General features: G+C 36.0%; 1 protein-coding gene across 2 annotated transcripts in view; it reads left to right on the forward strand.

Annotated features, from left to right (window-relative positions):
* Nucleotides 1–20,297, forward strand: part of LOC126807949 (hyccin) — a 128,503-nt gene that overhangs the window by 28,084 nt on the left and 80,122 nt on the right. For both annotated transcript variants that reach the window (XM_050532900.2, XM_050532910.2), the window contains exon 5: nt 4,235–4,279. In XM_050532900.2, the coding sequence (XP_050388857.1) occupies nt 4,235–4,279 (45 nt within the window). The remainder of the gene's footprint in view (nt 1–4,234; nt 4,280–20,297) is intronic.

Consider the following 20,297-nt stretch of genomic DNA (forward strand, 5'->3'; position numbering starts at 1 on the left):
AAATATGGAATATGGTTAATATATTTAATTGTTTCTATGGTTACCTAAGCAATACTGGTGGTGGTGGAGGTGGTTTGTCCTTTACGACCCCCCATTAAACCCAAAACGACAAAATTTGATCATGTACTAAATGTTTGGAATTCAGCTGTATAAACCTGCCACAAGAATATTGTGTTTTGGAATCAGTGAGCATACCCTTCCTCATGCTAAATTACCATTCATCATTCCACTTCAATAGTCATATTTTTTCCGGGGGGGGGGGGGGGGGATGGCTGAATGGTTAGCATGTGCGCGCTGTATCATAAGGCCTGTCATTGAGTCAACTGGTATGGTTTCAAATCCCTGGTTGTACGTGACAAGGGGTAGGGTCGCCTGGCCAACCTTGTGAGTTTCCTCCCATTAATGAAATAAAATAGAACCATATGTTAGTCCCAAAATAACCTAGTTAATAAGCCCATTTCTCTCTCTCTCTCATACTTTTTCAAGAATAATGTCCTAATTTTCTGTTCCTATGGGCGTGGTTTCGATCCCAAGCTTGGATGTGGGTTTTCTCTGACTGTTTAAGGGGGGTTGGATGGCTGAATGGTTAGCGTGCGCGCGCTGTATCATAAAGTCTGTCATTGAGTCTAGTGGCGTGGTTTCGAATCCCCGGTTGTACGTGGCAAGGAGTAGGGTCGCCTGTCCAACCTCGTGGGTTTTCTCCGGGTCCTCCGGTTTCCTCCCACTGCTAAAGACCCCTACACGCAAGCGAATTATGTAAATAAAATTAAACCATATGTTAGTCCCGAGATGACCTAGTTTGTGTCGAGTGGACGTTAAACCCCATTTCTCTCTCTCTCTCTCTCTGACTGTTTAAAGCCTTCTATGCACAAGTGATTAGAAAAATGTATGCCACATGACCATCTTTATTAGCCTAGATGAGGGGCTTTAGGTCAAGTGGCATGGTTTCAAATCCCCAATCTGGTGGGTTTTCTCGGGGTACACAGTTTCCTCCCACAGCTTAAAGACTCCTATGTGCAAGCAAATTATTGAAATAAACTGAACCATGTGTCAGTCCCGAAATAACCTAGTTTGTGTCAAGTGGACACTAACCTCCATTTCTCTCTCTTTCTCTTTAGCCTGATGGTGCAGAAAAGTAGGATGTTAAACCCCATTTCATTTCTCAATTTCTGCATCGTAGTACAAAGTAGCTAGACATTGTACGACTAACTGTCCATTAAAAACACAATTTAGCATACTATCACTGTAACCCAGGCATCGTTTAATCTTGTGTATCTAGCACTAATTTCTTTCACATAAAATATCAAATCTCTGTTTAAAATCACCATAGATCATTTAATTAGTACTTCTGTCCAGTTTAAAGATGACCATTCAATTTTGATAATGAGTGTCCAATTTACAAGTGTTTAATTTCTCAATCATTGTTAAAAAATAAACAACCCAATTGATTAATGATGTATAATGATTAATTTTTGAACAGTGATCAGGAAATTAAATATTTGTAAATTGGACACTCATTATCAAAATTAATCAGTCAGCTTTAAACTGGACACATGTACAAATTAGATGATTTTTGGTGATTTTAAACAATTTTTACAAATTTTTAAACAAAGATTTGATATTAAACACATGTGAAAGAAATTAGTGCTAGATACACAAGATTAAACGATACCTGGGTTACAGTGTATGGACCCAGGAATTGACCTTGATGTTCGAGAATATGGTACATACAGTTCCCCCTCATTCGGGTACATATAGTTTTAACATACAGGGGCCTGTTTCACGAAGTTTTAACTAACATAAAATCCAAATTTTAGTAATTTGATTGGATAATATAAGATTGATTTTAGTGCTTAGCCAATCAAAATTGAAGAATCTACTAAAATTTGGATTTTATCTTTAGCTAAGATTTTGAGAAACATGGCCCAGGTAATGTTCTCTACTTGTAGATCTATTACTCTGTAAAGACAGAATTTGAAAAGATTTCTTTAACGAAGGCTGACACAGTTTATGACGTCATAACTTTGTTCTGAGGGTAAAATTCAAAAATCTAATTCACCAAATCGATGCAGAATTGTTCAAAGAAGAAGCATGCCAGTTTTCATGTCGATCGGACATGCGTTAGGCTTTTTCGAGGAGCATCCCCCCAAAAACAAAGATGAGCAGTGGTTAGCAACCAGTTCCTGGTCCAAAAAATGAAAAATGAACAAGAAAGAGAGCAAACTACATGTATGTCTTTCGAGACTAAGATATGGTTCAATTTTATTTCATTAATTCATTTGCGCATAGGGGTCTTTAGCAGTGGGAGCAAACCAGAGGACCCGGAGAAAACCCACGAGGTTGGACATGCGACACTAATTCTTGTCATATACAACCAGGGTTTTGAAACCACGCCAGTTGACTCAATGACAGACCTAATGATACAGTGCACACGTGCTACCATTCGACCAACCAACCCCCCATGTGCAAAAAAAAAAAAGCACAGGAAAAATAATTGGATTTCAATAAAACCAAATAAGACATATTCAACGTTTTTCATCCAATCTAAACCTTTTTATATAAACATAATAATGAATACACAGTTAAAAAGATGAAATAAAGTGAAATGAGGTTAACGTCCCTGCACCAATGGGGATAATGAAGACATGGGAGAAAAAGAAAAGATCTGATTGGATGATGATCAGATACTTCCACTGATTGACCAATAAATCAGTGAGAATATTTGATGTGTGAATTTTAAAATAGAAGATGTTGATCGAGTAAAGAGGCCCGTGTTGACACAAGGGATGAACAATCGTAAAGATTAACGGATCCTCGATATCTCGCGTTTGATAATTACTCCTCTAAGTGAAGATAGTAACAATAGATATATTGATCAAAATGTCCGACCATCAATTCTGACACCTGTTCATTCTCAAGTTCTACTTGTTCCCTATGTACAATCTTTTGTTGGTCATTTCTCTTCATAAAGGATAATTAAATCAGTTTTTTTGCTCGAGGATAAAATCCTTTTGTGAAGGATAAAATGAATCAGATTTTTTTTGTTTTGTTTTTAGTTATAATTTGCTTTATTGAACAGTTAAATAAGTAATACAGCCTTGAACTGATACTGGTTTTGTTCATTGTACATTGTAGTATAGGGGGATGGTCTAGTGGTTTAATGTGTGTGCATGGAATCACAAGGTCGTCATTGAATCAAGGGGCATGGTTTCGATTCTCTACTTGTGCATGACAAGGAGTAGGTTCGCTTATTCCATCACTTGGGTTTTCTCTGGGTCCTCTGGCTTCCTCCCACTTCTAAAGATCGCCTCGCACAAGCGAATTATTGGAATAAAATTGAAAGCAGGGGGATCGTAGGAAACCCCATGGGTTGGACAGGCGATCCTACTCCTTGCTGCATGATGAGTAAATATTCCTTATAAAATATATTTGGTGGTCAAGCGGTCTAAATGTGCGCTTTAGATCATAGAGGCTTGTACATGACAAGGAGTAGGATAGGGTTCTTCTAGACGATCAAAAAATTGTTGTCACAAATTTAGGGGAACCATGGTAACTCGTGAGTATCATGCTCTTCCACAAACCAGGAGGCCCTGTGTTTTATCTTGGTTTTAGCTGAGAAAGTTCCTCTAAATTTTCCAGCCAAGTTTCATCTTGTCTGTCGTGCAGAGAGAGAGAAATGGGGTTTAACATCCACTCGACCCAGACTAGGTCATTTCGGGACTAACATAATATGGTTTAATTTTATTTCAATAATTCACTTGCACGTAGGGGTCTTTAGCAGTGGGAGGAAACCAGAGGACCCGGAGAAAACCCATGAAGTTGGACCAACCCTACTCCTTGTCACCTACAACCGGGGATTCGAAACCACGCCATCCAACCCCTTTGTCTGTTGTGTAAGATGGAGGGCCCACCCAGGAAAGGTTTCTAGTCTTTCCAATGTGTATGTCATTGGCAGCCTATTCAAATCACCATACTGTGAGCCTTAGTGCCAATGTTTGGTGTATTGGGTATAGCCATATCTTATTGGAAAGGTTGGTGCGGAAAATTAAGATGTTAAAAACTCATTTCATTTCATCTCATTTAAAAAATTTTGTCCATTTTCTTTTTTTACTACTTAAGAGCCTTCTGTTCAAGCAAAATTTTGAAATAAAATAATTTCCATAGGTAAGTCCTAAAATAACCTAGTTGAATTATTTATACAGTTTTATTTTTATTTTTTATTTTTTTTTTTCAGAGTTGTGGAGGTGTGGAAGCTTTTTTATTAGGAATTTATAATTTGGTAAGTTTTTAGAATAAATTCTTTTTCGTAATTTTATATTTTGAAAAAAAAATGTAACATTGTTAGATTACAAATGTCAAAAATTTCATATACCATTTTACACTACAAAAATTTAACTATTCTGAGAACCATTCCTGGCACGTTTAGAAGCTTTAATGTAAACAGGGTTTATGTAATATTTAAAATCTGATACTGACACACCTTTTTACAAACTTATATTAAAGCAACCCTTTCCACATGTTGTTCTATCCTTCTATTGAGATGTCAGTCTGTCGGTCGGTCAGTCTGTCAACACATGCTTTTATTAAGGCCAGGAGGACCACACTACTAACAAAACCTATAAAACAAACCTGCAGACAAGACACACACATTACACAAAATGAACAACAATATCAAATCAACCTTATGGTCTATATTTTCTGAGATTGTTGATCACAGAAATTTGTCAGTTATTGAATGAGTTATAGCTGAAGTAATTATGGCTTACATGTACATCAGAAAAAGCTTTTTGCATATGATCTTAATGGCATGTGTCCTCATTCGAAGTTTAATGACCTTATTTCCCTCGGGTGCTATTCAAAATATGTTAGAAGAAAAAGCTTGTGAATGATCACTTCATTCCAGCTGTTTCTTTTCAAATTCTTGCTTTCACCATGAAAAGGCGACGAGCAAAACTAGTAATCCCTATCTGCTGCTGTAGAGAACCTTCATTATTGAAAAATATTTACCACTTTCTGTTTGATGGACCCAGTGAACCATTTCCATGGTGAAATAGCAGCAGGTACACAATTCCCAGACTAGCAGATTGATGTGGACAATATATAGCTTATATAATATGCATGCTATTCTCCTGTCAGTAAAAACAATTTACTGGATTGCTTGGCTTTCTGACCTTTAGACTTGTATAACTTGTCCTCTACTCTTCAACTACCTCTTAGTAAAGGGGCAGTCACACTATTGTGAATTGATACTTTAATACATCCTAATAAAAGTCCTTAAGTATAATTCCTGTGGGTTAGTATTTCTGGTTAGGAAGAAGCAGTCCTAGTCAGTTCGTAGACAAACCCTTTTTATTTTTATTTAACAACACTGTACATTTAAAGCGAGAATTTCAAATTTTCTAAGAAAGTTAAAACATAATTATTTCTATGTCTTTTGCTCAATAGGTTATCAACTCACTATTATACGATCATGGGCATTATTTCCCACCCTTAAAAATCTATGACACAGGAAATAACAACACAATTACCTCCCCTGTTTTGCTATTGACAACATGGGGCAGCCATTTTCCAACGTTGGAATTTGAAGTTAAAAAATGATATTTTTGCCAATTTCTCAGCTGACAATAGCGAATTATAGGATTAATAGGATTATTCTTTAACAAGGTAGGACTGTTTATGGATACAATCTATTTTAAGGCTTTATTTTAATACATTTTAAAAATATAACTTGAAATTGCAACTTTAAATAAAGACAATATAACCAAAGTGTTTGGTTACGAAAATAAAAAAAGCTAAAAAAAAAAGACACATATCAATAAGACACTTTAATACACCCCCCCCCTCAAAAAAAAAATAATAATCTATAACCTATGGAACAGATTTTACCATTCACATGAAAGGATTTAATTGTACTTTAGATATAAAACCATGAGATAAATCTCTTAGTGTGACTCATCCAATAAATGAGCCTGAAGGCCAACCTCCATCATAGAGTGCAAAAACTCAACCATGACTTAACGCCTTAGATATAGAAACCATAGTTTTAACATTGAAGTGAATGAATTTGGTTTACCGATGTCAACCAAGCAGAGATTAAATGTACCACGATTAGAAACAAGTGTATTTGTGTTCCCTATCCCAATAACAACTAAAACATTATAGTGACTGTCGGTTTGTCTGTCTGTCTGTCTGTTCGGGGTTGGCGGTTACACTAGCTCTGCCCCGAGTCTGAAATTTGGGGTATAGGGGTAGCTCGGACCGGGGAGTAACATAGGCCAGGTGGCGTTAGTCTACCACTTGCGGTTTCAGGGTTATGACCCCCGAGCGAAGCCAGGCATTCTTCTAGTTATAGATAAAAGACATATATACAATAAATAAAAACATTCATGTAGCCTATACATGAATTTTCAATGATACGAAACTAACTAAACTATCTACTAATTGTTGAACTAAATAATAGGCAGGATTCTTGTAGTGATGTAAGGGGGGTTGGATGGCTGAAAGGTTAGCGTGTGTGCGCTGGAACATAAAGTCTGTCATTGAGTCAACTGGCATGGTTTCGATTCCCCGGTTGTACGTGACAAGGAGTAGGGTCGCCTGTCCAACCACCTGGGTTTTCTCCGGGTCCTCGGGTTTCCTCCCACCGCTAAAGACCCCTAGGCGCAAGCGAATTATTGAAATAAAATTAAAACCATATGTTAGTCCCGAAATGACCTTGTTTGTGTCAAGTGGACGTTAAACCCCATTTCTCTCTCTCTCTCTGTAGTGATGTACATATGTATTTAACCAATTACATTGGCGTGCATGTTAAAGAACCCCTGACAGTTTTTAATCAAAGAAATGTAATGAAATGTGGTTTAACGTCCTACTGTTCTGCTCCAAACTGGACTAATGAAGACGGGCATACAGTGTGCTATGAGGGAAATTTTGCCTGGGCAGCGGCACTATGGCCTACTCTTATATCGAATTCCAACTGTCAAGGGATCTTTTACGTGTACGCTAATATGTACACGGGACCTCGGTTTTTCGTCCTATCCGAACGACTAGACAGCTGCCCTTGTCAGGCCCTCCGTCCTGCATCACTGACAAGGGGAAACCACATTTAATCAAAGAAGATTAGGCAGAAGTGCCACTGTCCTGGCGAAATTCTCCTACCTTACTATGCACCATAGAAATAGAACAGCCGTACAACTATTTTCGTCTCAGATTGACCAACTGTAAACCCCATTTGATTCATTTTTTAAAAAAGTGTCTAGTCCTTTAGATGGTACAAAAAGCTGAAGTCTGCTTGTGTTCTTGTCAGTGTGCTTGTAAAAGAATCCTTGACTGTTAAAATTCAAAGAAGAGTAGGCAAGAACACTGCTGTTTTGGTACATTTTCATTAGCATGGTGTGAGCCAAAAAGATGCTATACCCCATTTCATTTCATTTTAATATTGTGATTAGTATTAGCAAATGATACATTCAACGTTACTCTTCCAAATCTGATCCTTTTTTTTTTTCGGCAGTAAAACTGTTGAACATCTTATCTCTTAAACATTAAAAAACTGTCGAACAACTTATCTCTTAAACAGTAAAACTGTTGAGGTCGAAATTATTCTTTATTCAGCAAAAACTTAGCTTTTAAACAGTGAAACTGTTGAGGCCGAAATTATTCCTTATTCAGCAACCTCTGACATACAATCATCGTCTACACAAACCTTCAATCATCTCCTTTACTTCAATTACATGTCAACTGTACAGAAACATTTTCACAAATTTTAAATTTTTTTTTACAAATAATTGGAAAAATCATTTCTTAAAGAAAAAAGCGAAAATTGACAACCGATACTAGTAACATCAATTAAATTGTAGTCTATGATTGGTTACTGTATGCCAGGGTGGTGTAATTTAATTTCAAAGTAATCTGAGTGAAAGGCTCGTCTGGTTATTGTCGATATTGATCATCTGTGTGAACAACCAATAAACTGGAGTCTCTGTGATGACATCATTCTATTATTAGCCCGTCCTCCGCCTCTCCTTGGCAGTTTGTGTTAAAACTGGGTCAGTAATATTATTGTGGCTTTCGTCTGATGGCGGACAGAAAGAGAGGGACGATTAGATTAAGAAGGAAATTGACAGCTAGATTTTAAAGAATATTAATAATATCCCTGTCGTCTGTACTGAAGAATTTTGAGTCACATGTTGGAAAACGGACAATTTGGGTTTGGGTGGTGATACAAAACATGAAGATGTATGGTGATTTTTTTTAAATGCCCTGCTATTAAAAGTAATGTCTTTTTAAACAATATATAACAGAACATTTCAGTCAACCCCTTCCCTCATTTTTTATTCCCTGAAATAATTGCTCAGTAAGAAAAGCTCCATATGATGGCCGGCACCAGGTTTCTCCTTGTCAGTGGTGCAGGACTGAGGGTCTGACAAAGACAGCTGTCTAGTCATTCAGATGGGAAGAAAAACTGTGGTCCTGTGTAGACATTGGCGTACACGTTAAAGATCCCTTGGCAGTTGGAATTCAATATAAGAGTAGGCCGTAGCTCTATATGGTGAAAGTGTTTATGGATCAGCAAGTAGTGTACAAATAGTAAACAATTTGCCATGTTCAGAAGTAAATCTTACAGAAAACATAAAATGAATAGTACATATGTGCTATGAGTGAAATTTTGCCCAGACAACAGGAATACAGCCTGCTCTTATTTCAGTTTCCACCTTTTAAGGATATTTAATGTGCTGCCAATGGTAGACATATGACCTTGGATTTTCCATCAAATCTGAACAACTTATAGCGGCTGTTCCTTACCAAGCCCTTTGTTAGGGTGGCCCATGCACCTACAGAAATACAGTCAACCGCTGATAGTTCGAGACTACCACTGAAGCGTGCACATTCGCCGTGTCGAGGCCAACTTTCTGACAGTATGATACTATAAATAGCCATGGCACGTGCAATTCTCTACAAATCTATCAACTATTACAGCCGTAAAAAATTTATTGTTGACGATTTTGAATAGCAGTAAAATTAAGCTTCTTGGTTATTACAGCAGACTTAGAAATTACGTTCGTTTCATTTTTTAAATCGCTTTATCATTAACTGTACCGTTAAGAGCGGCATCTTTTGGTTTAGTACAAATACTATCTCTGAAACACTCGGGTTAGACAGGAACATGATACTAGCAGTAGTTTCATTTTACTTTTACAAGCTTCTTAAAACAATTGTTGAGCTAGCTAACATGCTCATTTCTTAATTCAATTTCTTGTTCTAGCTTTCTGTTATGTTTCGTAAAAAAGTAGTCTTGATTATCCCGACCTGTCAATCAGCCTTAGAATGGTCGATAGACTGGTTAAGCGACTCTAATTTCAAAACAAGGGCACGTAACCTATCTTTTCTCAAAAGTGTCTGGATGTTATGGACGACACATGGAACCAGTTTTCAGTCTATTATTTATAGATGATTAATGGTCATAGCTTATTAAGTACAACATGATCGTTTATTTAGTGACTATAATTGTGTGAAACTGATTTGAGGCTTGGCATATATATAAATATTGTGGCGAAATTGTCGAGATATATGGAGATATTTATTTATGGTGGGTCACCCTACCTTTGTCCAACACCATTGATATGAGGACACCTCGCTCAAAAATCCTGACATTTTCTCAGCAAACATTTAAATCAAATGTGGGACCTCTTGACTAGTAAAGAAAGCTACTCAAACCTTTTACTTCTGAGTCTATCCACGGGGGAGACACCTGATTCCCCATTGACTTTAATGTTAATTCTCGTCTCTTAGACCGACTCTAACTTTTTCCCAAATTTTCGTTGGGTAGAACACTTTCTACCACAGATGAAACAACATGTGACAACCTCTTGCTCAAAAGCTCATACGAGGTTCACCATGGAAAAATTGAGATACACAAACTGAAAGTAAAATTCAGTAAACATGCAATTTTCCGCCCCACCTTTCAACCTAACCAACTTCTTAATTCTTGTCTCCTTCTGCTACAAAATCATGAATATTTACTAAAACCTGGTAGAAAATGTATATTCATACCCTTTTCTTCAATTCTACACCAAAAAGTTAATAAAGGTCGCCATGCAAAAGGGTGAAAAAGGGAAAGGGAGAGAAAGACTAAAAATAACTTTCGCCCTTGTTTCATGGGTAACCAGCGTCCAGCGTAGGAATAATTGGTGAGCTGGGGCCACATGGTCAAATTATCCGCCCTTGATACTTCTACTATTCTTATCAACCAATCGAGTGGCCGAAGGGAAGTGACCTTCATTTTATTGCAACTAGGATTATTGTGGCCAACGTAAACAATGATCCAAAGACTGGTATGAAAGCTGCTTTTTAATTGGTTCGTAGAATCAAGCTATGATCAAGGGCGGATAACTTTAATTTGCGAAAACTCTGTGGATGGACCCAGAGGTTAGTGGAGTACAACGGAACGTTACCACTGGGGATACCGAGAATGAAGCCTACCTTTTATCATGTTTGGCCCATCAGATCTACTGGATACTGTTACTTGCTAGTTCCATCGCCAGCACCATCCATATCTACCAAGACGTCAGGGGGGTTGGATGGCCGAATGGTTAGCACGTGCGTGCTGTGTCATACGACCTGTCATTGAGTCAACTGGTGTGGTTTCGAATCCCCAGTTGTTCGTGACAAGGAGTAGGGTCGCCTGTCAACCTCGTGGGTTTTCTCCGGGTCCTCCGGTTTCCTCCCACTGCTAAAGACCCCTACGCGCAAGCGAATTATTGAAATAAAATTAAAACCATATGTTAGTCCCGAAATGACCTAGTTTGTGTCGAGTGGAGGTTAAACCCCATTTCTCTCTCTCTCTTTCTCTCTCTTTCTCTCTCTTTCTCTCTCTCTCTCTCTCTCTCTCCACCAAGACTTCATCTTTTATTTTATTGTTTAACACTTTACCACTTGGTACATGTAAATATGGACTACTCCAGTTCCTTGAAGAAACTTAAGAGATAAATGATATATTAATACTGGTACATCCGTGGACAGACCAATACATTCCCCGTCTTCATTAGCCCAGCAGTGAGCAGAACAGTAGGACATTAAACCCCATTTCATTTCCAAAACAGTCTGAAACGATTGTGTCTTAGACCAACCAAGATATGTGAATAGCATGCTGCATTATAGGACCATTTACTAGTTCATGCAGGAGCAACAGCTCTGCATGGGACAGGCGGTTTGGGCATTCCGAGGAGCACTACTCGGGGCACTTTAAATTAAAAAAAAGGTTAAGCTGCTTGTTGAAAATGATTGAAATAAATTTGTAGTACATGTTTTTAGTCCCGAAATAACCTAGTAGACATTAAACCCTATTCCTTCTCTCTTAAAAACTGCCGGTGAATGAAGAAAAAAATATGGGTACTAAAAATTTGACTCAAAACTCAGGAATAGGAAATCAAATTTGTATACTACTGCCTTTCCATAAAAGGTGACCTAAACCAAACCCCTGTTATAGTTGTAGTACATTTAACTTATGTCAATTAACCAATCTGATTAAAACACAGATCTATATTTTGTTTAGTTTTTTATACTTTAAATGGCCTACACTACGTGAAGATCTGACCAGTTGTACTGGGAGGTTGTGTCAGGGATCATATGAGTCGTATTTGATCCTATGACATCACACATTGATTAATAAATCAGCGTTGACGTTTCTAGTGGTTTACTCGCTTCTCACAGTTCCGTGCATTAAACACCAAGAACTCGCCATAACAGACCACTTCATTGGCTAATCCCTCACTTCAACCAAATGCCGGTAATATAACAACTCTTCCAGATCCTAGTGTAGTAAAGACAAGTAAAACGAAATTTAAACGAAATAGAATCTGTGATTTTATCAGATTGTCATTCAACAGTCTGTTTCATTGAAATTTTATAAACTTAGAATAAACACTAATTCACATGCTAGTTATTGTAATTTATAAAAAAGAATTCTATCTTCATATACTAAATTAAAATTTACTTGAAAGAAAAATTTATTATGTGTTTATATAGAATAATGTTGTTTTAACGTAAACACTATATTAGAAGTATTAGAACTGAAGATATTTGTCTAGTGAGAATTGTAACATACGTTAGTTAAACAGCGGATCACAGTCGTGGTGATGAAATACATTAGGACTGGAAGTGTAAAGCTTATAGAATAAGACACATGTGATCGTGATCCTAAGTCATATTTATTAAATGTTATGCTCGCTATATCGAAGAACTCTTTAGCAACCAAGGAAGGGATTATTCTAAAGTCATGATCGAGTGCAAGAACAAGTTAGAGATATATGACAATGAAATGCCAGAGGTTCACATCAAATGTAAGTATTTTATTATTCATTTTTTGTATTGATTTAGTTGAAAATTTTATATTTTTAAGGAATCTTGAATCCCGAGTGGTCTAACACATGTATGTCTTCTTTCATGGAGAGCCGCGGCCACTTAGTGAATATAGCGTTGGCCCAGTGTTCGATCCCGTTGGAGGAGAAAGTTGCCCATTTTCATTAGTCCAGCCAGTGCAAAACAGTGGGACATTATCCCATTTCATTTCAAATATTACACTTTCAAAACCCAGATTTGTATATGACAAGGAGTAAGGTGACCTGTCTAAAATGGGTTTCTCCTGATCCTCCAATGTCCTACCACTACTAATAAACTCAGCATACAAGTGAATTATTGAAATATCATAGGCTAGTCCCAAAATGATCAATGGAAAATTGAGTTTAATTTCCGCTCAACACAATCTAGGTCATGTAGGGACTAACATATGGTACAATTTTATACACTGAGGGGTCTTTAGCAGTACAGTAAAAAAAAAAACCACCAGGTTGGGAAGGCTACCTTACACCTTGTATCATGTACACTACAAGCTTGTAATCAAAACCATGCCACTTGACTCAATGACAGACCTTATGATCTAAAGCATGCACTTTAGATTACTCAACCCCAACTCAATTGATTCTAGATTTAGGGGGTTGTATGGCCGAATGGTTAATTCGTGAGCGTTGTATCATAAGGTCTGTCATTGAGTCAAGTGACGCAGTTTTGATTCCCAGCTTGTACGTGACAAGGAGTAGGGTCACCTGTCTGACCTCATGGGTTTCTCCTGGGTCCTCCGGTTTCCTCCCACTGCGGAAGACCCTACGTGCAAGTGAATTCTTGAATTCAAATTGTGGTCCCAAAATGACCTAGTTTGTGTTGCATGGACGTTAAACCCCATTTCTCTCCCTCTCTTGCTTCTAGACTCACATTTGTTGCTGGGCAACTTATCTGCACTGTCTGGCTTATTTATTCATTCAACTCAAGAAAACTTCAAGATTGTCAAACAGTTTTCCCTTGGTATCTGGAAAGATAAATTGTATTTGGTAACAAATATATTTTTCCTGGTAGTTTATGTATTTATGGTTGCAACTGTCAGGGAAACACATCTTCAAGAAAATTTCCAACTGTATGGAGCTGGTTTCTGCTTTAAATGTTACCAAGTGTATGGTTAAAAAATCACCAGACACTTTCCCAAATCGTAAAGATCATGATATTATTGATATGACACAAGGTAGTCATCTATACTAATATTTGTGACTGTCGCTTGTCTGTTCAGGGTTGTTGGCTACACTAGGGCTGTCCTGAGACTTAAATTGGGTGTATAGGGGTAGCTTGGACCGGAGAGTAACATAGGCTAGGTGGCGTTGGCCTATCGCTTCCGGTTTCAGATTTATACTACTTTCAACATGTACAGCACCGGTTCATCTGTTAGCTTTTATTATTGCAACTGATCTATATTTACCTGTAATTGAAACAATGGTTGAATCTTAGTTTGCACACGACATGGTAACTTGGTAGATACTAAATAAATCGAAACATCACTCGATAATAAACTATACAGTAATAATTTGTATTCCATAGAATTGTGTCCTGTACATTTACTATTCAGTTATACATGCCATTTATACAGTTGTTCATGATTCAAGTGGTATAGTATTAATCACAAGAATATAGGGCAACGAGTTGGCTCTTGTGGATATTCTCCAGGTACCCTGATTTTCCCTTAATATATTACATGCAAGTTGATTATTGAGATAAAAATGTACATGTAACATATGTTAATCCTGGAAGTCCTGGAATGACACCTAGTTTGTTGATTTCTCTCTCTCTCTCTCTCTCTCTCTCTCTCTCTCTCTCTCGGTTTGTCAAGTTTATTTGTGATATTATACATTTGTTTTTTTTTAAGAATTTATTTAAAAAACAACAACCAAAAATATACCATATATATTCATGTTTTTTTGTAAGAATTCATTTACAAAAAAACAACAACAACAAAATAAACTCTATCATATTTTGTTTTCTAACTAGGATGTTGGAAGAAGCATATCTTCTCCTGACCCATCTCCCCTAATGGTAATAAAACTCTTTCTCTTTTATACTTGTTTTATGTATTAAACATTGGGGGTTTGTGGTGAAACAGGATACAATGAAATAGATTAGTTTATTGATTTGAGTGACTTGTGGTTGTTTTTACTTGGTTTTTATCTCTGTATAAAGTATTGGCTGCTAATTACATATCGTGTTTGTACTTCCAGATCCTCAGATTTTTTGTATAAATCTACATTTAACAACAGCTTGATAAAAAATAAATACAGAAAGATTTGGAATAAGCGATTGATTTGATGAATGTACAGTAAAAGTACAAGCATCAGTTCGATTGTCAGTAAATGCCCATCTATTAATTTAAGTGTCAGTAATTGGATCAGTTCAACTGTCAGTAGATGTATATGCATCAGTTCAACTGTCAGTAAATGTACATCTATTAGTTTAACTGTCAGTAAATGTACATCTATTAGTTTAACTATAGGTAAATGTACATCTATTAGTTTAACTGTCAGTAAATGTACATCTATTAGTTTAACTATAAGTAAATGTACATCTATTAGTTTAACTGTCAGTAAATGTACATGCACCAGTTCAACTGTCAGTAAATGTACAAGCATCAGTTCAACTGTCAGTAAATGTACATGCATCAGTTCAACTGTCAGTAAATGTACATGCGCCAGTTCAACTGTCAGTAAATGTACATAGTTCATCTGTCAGCAAATGTAAATGGTTCAACTGTCACTAAATGTATCAGTTCACCTGCAAGTACGTGTATTGGTTCAACTTTCCTTAAATGTACATGTATTGGTTCAAGTGTCAATAAATATACATACATATAAATTGGTTCAACTTTCAGACAAAACCAATGTTGAGTATTAACCAATTGTTTAATGCCAAAGTTGACCTTTTAACCTTAATTCTATTCAACGCATTTTAAGAAGCTTTTAGCAAATTAACATGTTTTATTGACTAAAGTAAATGAGGGAGAGCTCCTTTAATATCTGTATGTGTAGAAGCAAGTGCTTTAATCTTTAAAACTGTTTTCAGTGTTTTATGTCAACAGTCTGGAGTCTCGAGAGTTGAATTTCCAATGGAAATCCTCTCTTCTATATTAAAATTTCCTGACATAAAGGTAAAACCTGTCTGTTGAAGTCATCACCACGTTTTATTTACTGACATGAAACCCGTATTGATTGATGGTAATCTCTTACTAAACCTTAGAATTTCACGCTGGCCAAAACTAATCTATCATCTAAGATTGTTAATTCCGATAGTTATATAGAAAGAGTTTATTTGGTGGAAGCAACTGCTGCCTGGACTAAATCCTGACTAAATTGTATAAACAGTTGAAATTTGAATATGGGAGACAGAAGCGGGCACTCCGTCTCGATAAACCTATATCATCCCTATACATTGCATATAATTTGTCAATGCTTTAGGTTACAATATCTTTAATTCTAATTGAGTGAAAGCCATAAAAATAGTGTCATCTATTTATTTTGAGATTAAGGCAGAAGGTATCAGCATCACTCTTGGCTTGTTCTTTATTATGAGATGGGGGGGGGGTTGGATGGCCAAATGGTTAGCGCGTGCGTGCTGCATCATAAGGTCTGTCGTTGAGTTAGCTGGCGTGGTTTCAATTCCCCAGTTGTACGTGACAAGGAGTAGGGTCGCCTTCCAACCTTGTGGGTTTTCTCCAGGTTCTCCGGTTTCCTTCCACTGCTAAAGACCCCTACGCGCAATTGAATTATTGGAATAAAATTGAACCATGTTAGGCCCGATATGTCCTAGTTTGTATCGAGTGGATGTTAAACCCTCTCTCAAATAAATGAAATGAAATGAGGTTTAACGTTCTACTGTTCAGCTCCGACTAGATAATGAAGAGGGGCATACGCTGTACAGTGTACTGTGAGAGAAATTATGCCCGGACAACGGTGCTATGGCCTACTCTTATTTCTAATTCCAACTGTCAAGAGTTCTTTTAAGTGCACGCCAATGAGTACACAGGACCTCGGTTTTTCGTCCCATCCGAACAACTATACATTGTCCCTCGCCAGTCCCTCAATGTCAAATCAGTTAACACACACAATGTATATATGTATAATATACATTTACATTGGGGGGGGGGGGGGGGATGGCCGAATGGTTAGCGTGCACGCTGTATCATAAGGTTTGTCATTGAGTTAACTGGCGTGGTTTCAATTCAGAGCAAACCAGTAGGACATGAACCCCATAACATTTATATGGATGTCTTTATTACACGGGTTGGTGCAGAAAGCCCCATTTCATTTCATTTACATTAAATTTTTGTTATATTCAATTAATTTCTGATTCAAAAAGGTTAAACTCGATTTAATGTATTGTGTATGCGATAATGAATTTAAGATGGTAGAATATTCTCATATTGACTGGTCGTAATAAAATACTCGATAAAATAGAAGATGAAAATGACTAGTAAAGTAGCACTAGTATTTACAGGATTATAAACAGAAGCATCAACAGGCACGCTATCGACGACCATTACTGACGGAGGGAATCTCCTCAGTTTATAAACAATCAATGAACTCAGCATTACCAGACGTGACCCACACAACTTTTTCACGTCTTAACGGTCTGCGTCTGTTCCTTTGTGTGAATACGAGAATATTGGTCGGCCGAAGAGAAATCTATTGATAAACGAGTTCAAGACACACATTTGATTTCCCCCACGGCAAATCAACACTTATTTCCATCAACATACATTGAATGTTATAGAAATTAGAAAAAACCAGGAAGGATTGGAAATAAATGTAAAAAGGAAATCTAATGATATTATAAGATGAACTCTCTTCCAAAATGTTATCATTGTCGGATTTCACACCGAATAAAAATTCTTCTAGTTTTCTCTGACATGATGTGTAATGGTGTTTATTAACACATCAGCACCAATCCTAATTTAGTGATGTATGAATGGCTGAATGCGGAAGTTTTATATGTTGAGAAATTATTTTATTTTAACACACCCCCCCCCCCCCCCAAAAAAAAAAAAAAAAAAAAATCTTTAGATAAGTAAAGACATATATAACAGCTTTTGAATAAAAAAAAAAGAATGATTTAAAAGTTCTATGCACAAGCGAATTAATGAAATATAATTCAACCATAATAAAATCTATTCATATCTAGAATATAAATATCATTTGTTCATATCCAACTTATAAATCAGAGAAAGAGAAATGGGGTTTAACATCCACTCTACACAAACTAGGTCATTTCGGAACTAACATATTATGTTAGTTGGATATGAACAAATGATATTTATATTCTACATATGAATAGATTTTAGTTTTAGTATCCAACATTAATGGCAAAGAAATCCCTTAAAAAATAGATCTGGCACGCTAACCATGAGGTCTTGCTCCCTATTTTGGCATAAGTTTCTGAGGTTTTTTAAGCAGTGGTGCAGAATTTAAAGTGTGGCAAGGAACAGCGACTTGACATTTGGATTGGACAAAAACTGGGCATGCACGTAAAAGAACCATTGATAGATGGAATTCAAAATAAGATAATGTCTGGACAAAATTTCCCTCATAGCACTTATACTGGCTTGTACAGAAAAGTAGGAAGTTAAACCCCATTTCATTTCTCTTCCAAAATGAAATGATTAATTACACGATCGTAAGACTTCTGTTCAATCTTAGTTTGATATCTGACAGGGAGAAGGATCGCATATATAACCTCATAGGCTTTCTCCACCACTTGATTAGTGTTAGTCCCAAAATGAGTGGTTGTTAATCTCCAATCTCTCTTAACACAATTTTGGATATAATTTATCCCATTTTGGATGTAATATGTCCCATATTGGATTAATATGTCCCATATTGGATGTAATTTGTCTCATTTTGGGATATGATTTGTCCCAATTGGGATATAATTTTTCCCATATAATTTGTCCCATTTTGGGATGTAATTTGTCCTATTTTGGGATGTAATTTGTCCCATTTGGGATGTAATTTGTTTCAATTGGGATATAATTTGTCCCATTTTACATCACTTAGATTTTTTTTTTCTTTATTTCGGAAAAAAAGGAATGGCTATAGTTTATAATTGTCTTCTTTTTTTTTCAAACTTTTGATTAACAAAGTAATAATATGGTTTGTCTACCTGGCTTTAGTATAATTACACTATATACGGTTTGGGATGTAATTTGTCCCATTTGGGATGTAATTTGTACCATTTTACATCACTTAGATTTTTTTTTTTCTTTATTTCGGAAAAAAAGGAATGGCTATAGTTTATAATTGTCTTCTTTTTTTTTTCAAACTTTTGATTAACAAAATAATAATGTGGTTTGTCTACCTGGCTTTAGTATAATTACACTATATACGGTTTTATTATGATTCACTTGTAGATTCCGTTCGATATCACAAAACCAGAAGTGAATTATTCTCCAGATCTCTATCTGGCTTTAGTTCTCATCCCTTTCGTTGAAAAGAGAAACAAGCGGGATGATGTTTTTGTTAATTCTCTGAGTAGCGGCAGATTTCTTGGTAAAATCTTCACCATTATATATATATATACAGTAAGTATTTTTGTTAATGGTATGGCATAGAAAATGGAATGGTTTATCTCTTGCAAGCTTTTTATATTGATTTTACTTTTTAAAAAATTGGTGGTTTATAAGACCAGAAAAATATATTTTACTAATATGTTGTGGAGACTGAAGTTAAAAAGAGAGAGAGAAATGGGTTTAACGTCTGCTCGACACAAACTAGGTCATTTCAAAACTAACACATGGTTTAATTTTATTTCAATAATTCGCTTGGGCGTAGGGATATTTATTTAGCAGTGAGAGGAAACAAGAAGACCCGGAGAAAATCCATGTGGTTGGACAGGCGACCCTACTCCTTGTCACGTTCAAGCGGAGAATCGAAACGACGCCAGTTTGAATGAAGTTAAAGATACATTATGTAAGATGTAGTTAAAGATAAGAAAAATTGAATATATTGAAAATTTCATTCAAATTACTTTATTCTGGGCGAAGTTATGACTGTTTGCACTGTAACCCAGGTATCATTTAATCTTGTGTATTTAGCACTAATTTCTTTCACATACCTTTAATATCAAATCTTTGTTTAAAAGTTTGTAAAAGTCATTTAAAATCACCATAAATCGTTTAATTTGTACTTTTGTCCAATTTAAAGCTGACCATTGAATTTTGATAATGTGTGTCCAATTTATAAGTGTTTAATTTCTCAATCACTGTTAAAAAATAAACAACCCAATTGATTAATGATGTATAATGATTAATTTTTGAACAATAGTTAGGAAATTAAATACTTGTAAATTGGACACTCATTATCAAAATTAATTTACAAATTTTTAAACAAAGATTTGATATTAAAAAAATGTGAAGGAAATTAGCAAAGGTACTTGACAATCAATACTATGGAATTTATTGTTAAATTTTCATATGTCGCAGGTGTTTTAATATATTTAAATCTAGTGAGTTGATTATATAATGGTCATGTGAATAAATGTCTGAATTATAGTTTATAAAACATTTGAAGCCAAAATAAAGACCAGGGGCCTGTTTCACGAAATTTTAACTAAGATAAAGTCCAAATTTTAGTAATTTGATTGGATAATATTAGATTGATTTTAGTGCTTAGCCAATCAAAATTGAAGTATCTACTAAAATCTGGATTTCATCTTTAGTTAAAATTTCGTGAAACAGGCCCCTGGGTCTTATTCACAGAACTTTAATCTAAAATATTTCAAGAATGCAGATGTTTTATTGCTTGAGAGCTAAAATCCTAGTACAATGAAATGGTTGCATCCTTAAAATATTTTACATTAATGCCCCCGTCCTTACTGCGCTGCTGCAACTAGAAAATGCACAAGGTCGCCGGCAAACTTAAACACAGCGCAAGAAATTG

This window comes from Patella vulgata, chromosome 9 (assembly GCF_932274485.2).
Source record: "Patella vulgata chromosome 9, xgPatVulg1.2, whole genome shotgun sequence".
Classification (NCBI taxonomy): Eukaryota; Metazoa; Mollusca; class Gastropoda; family Patellidae; genus Patella; species Patella vulgata.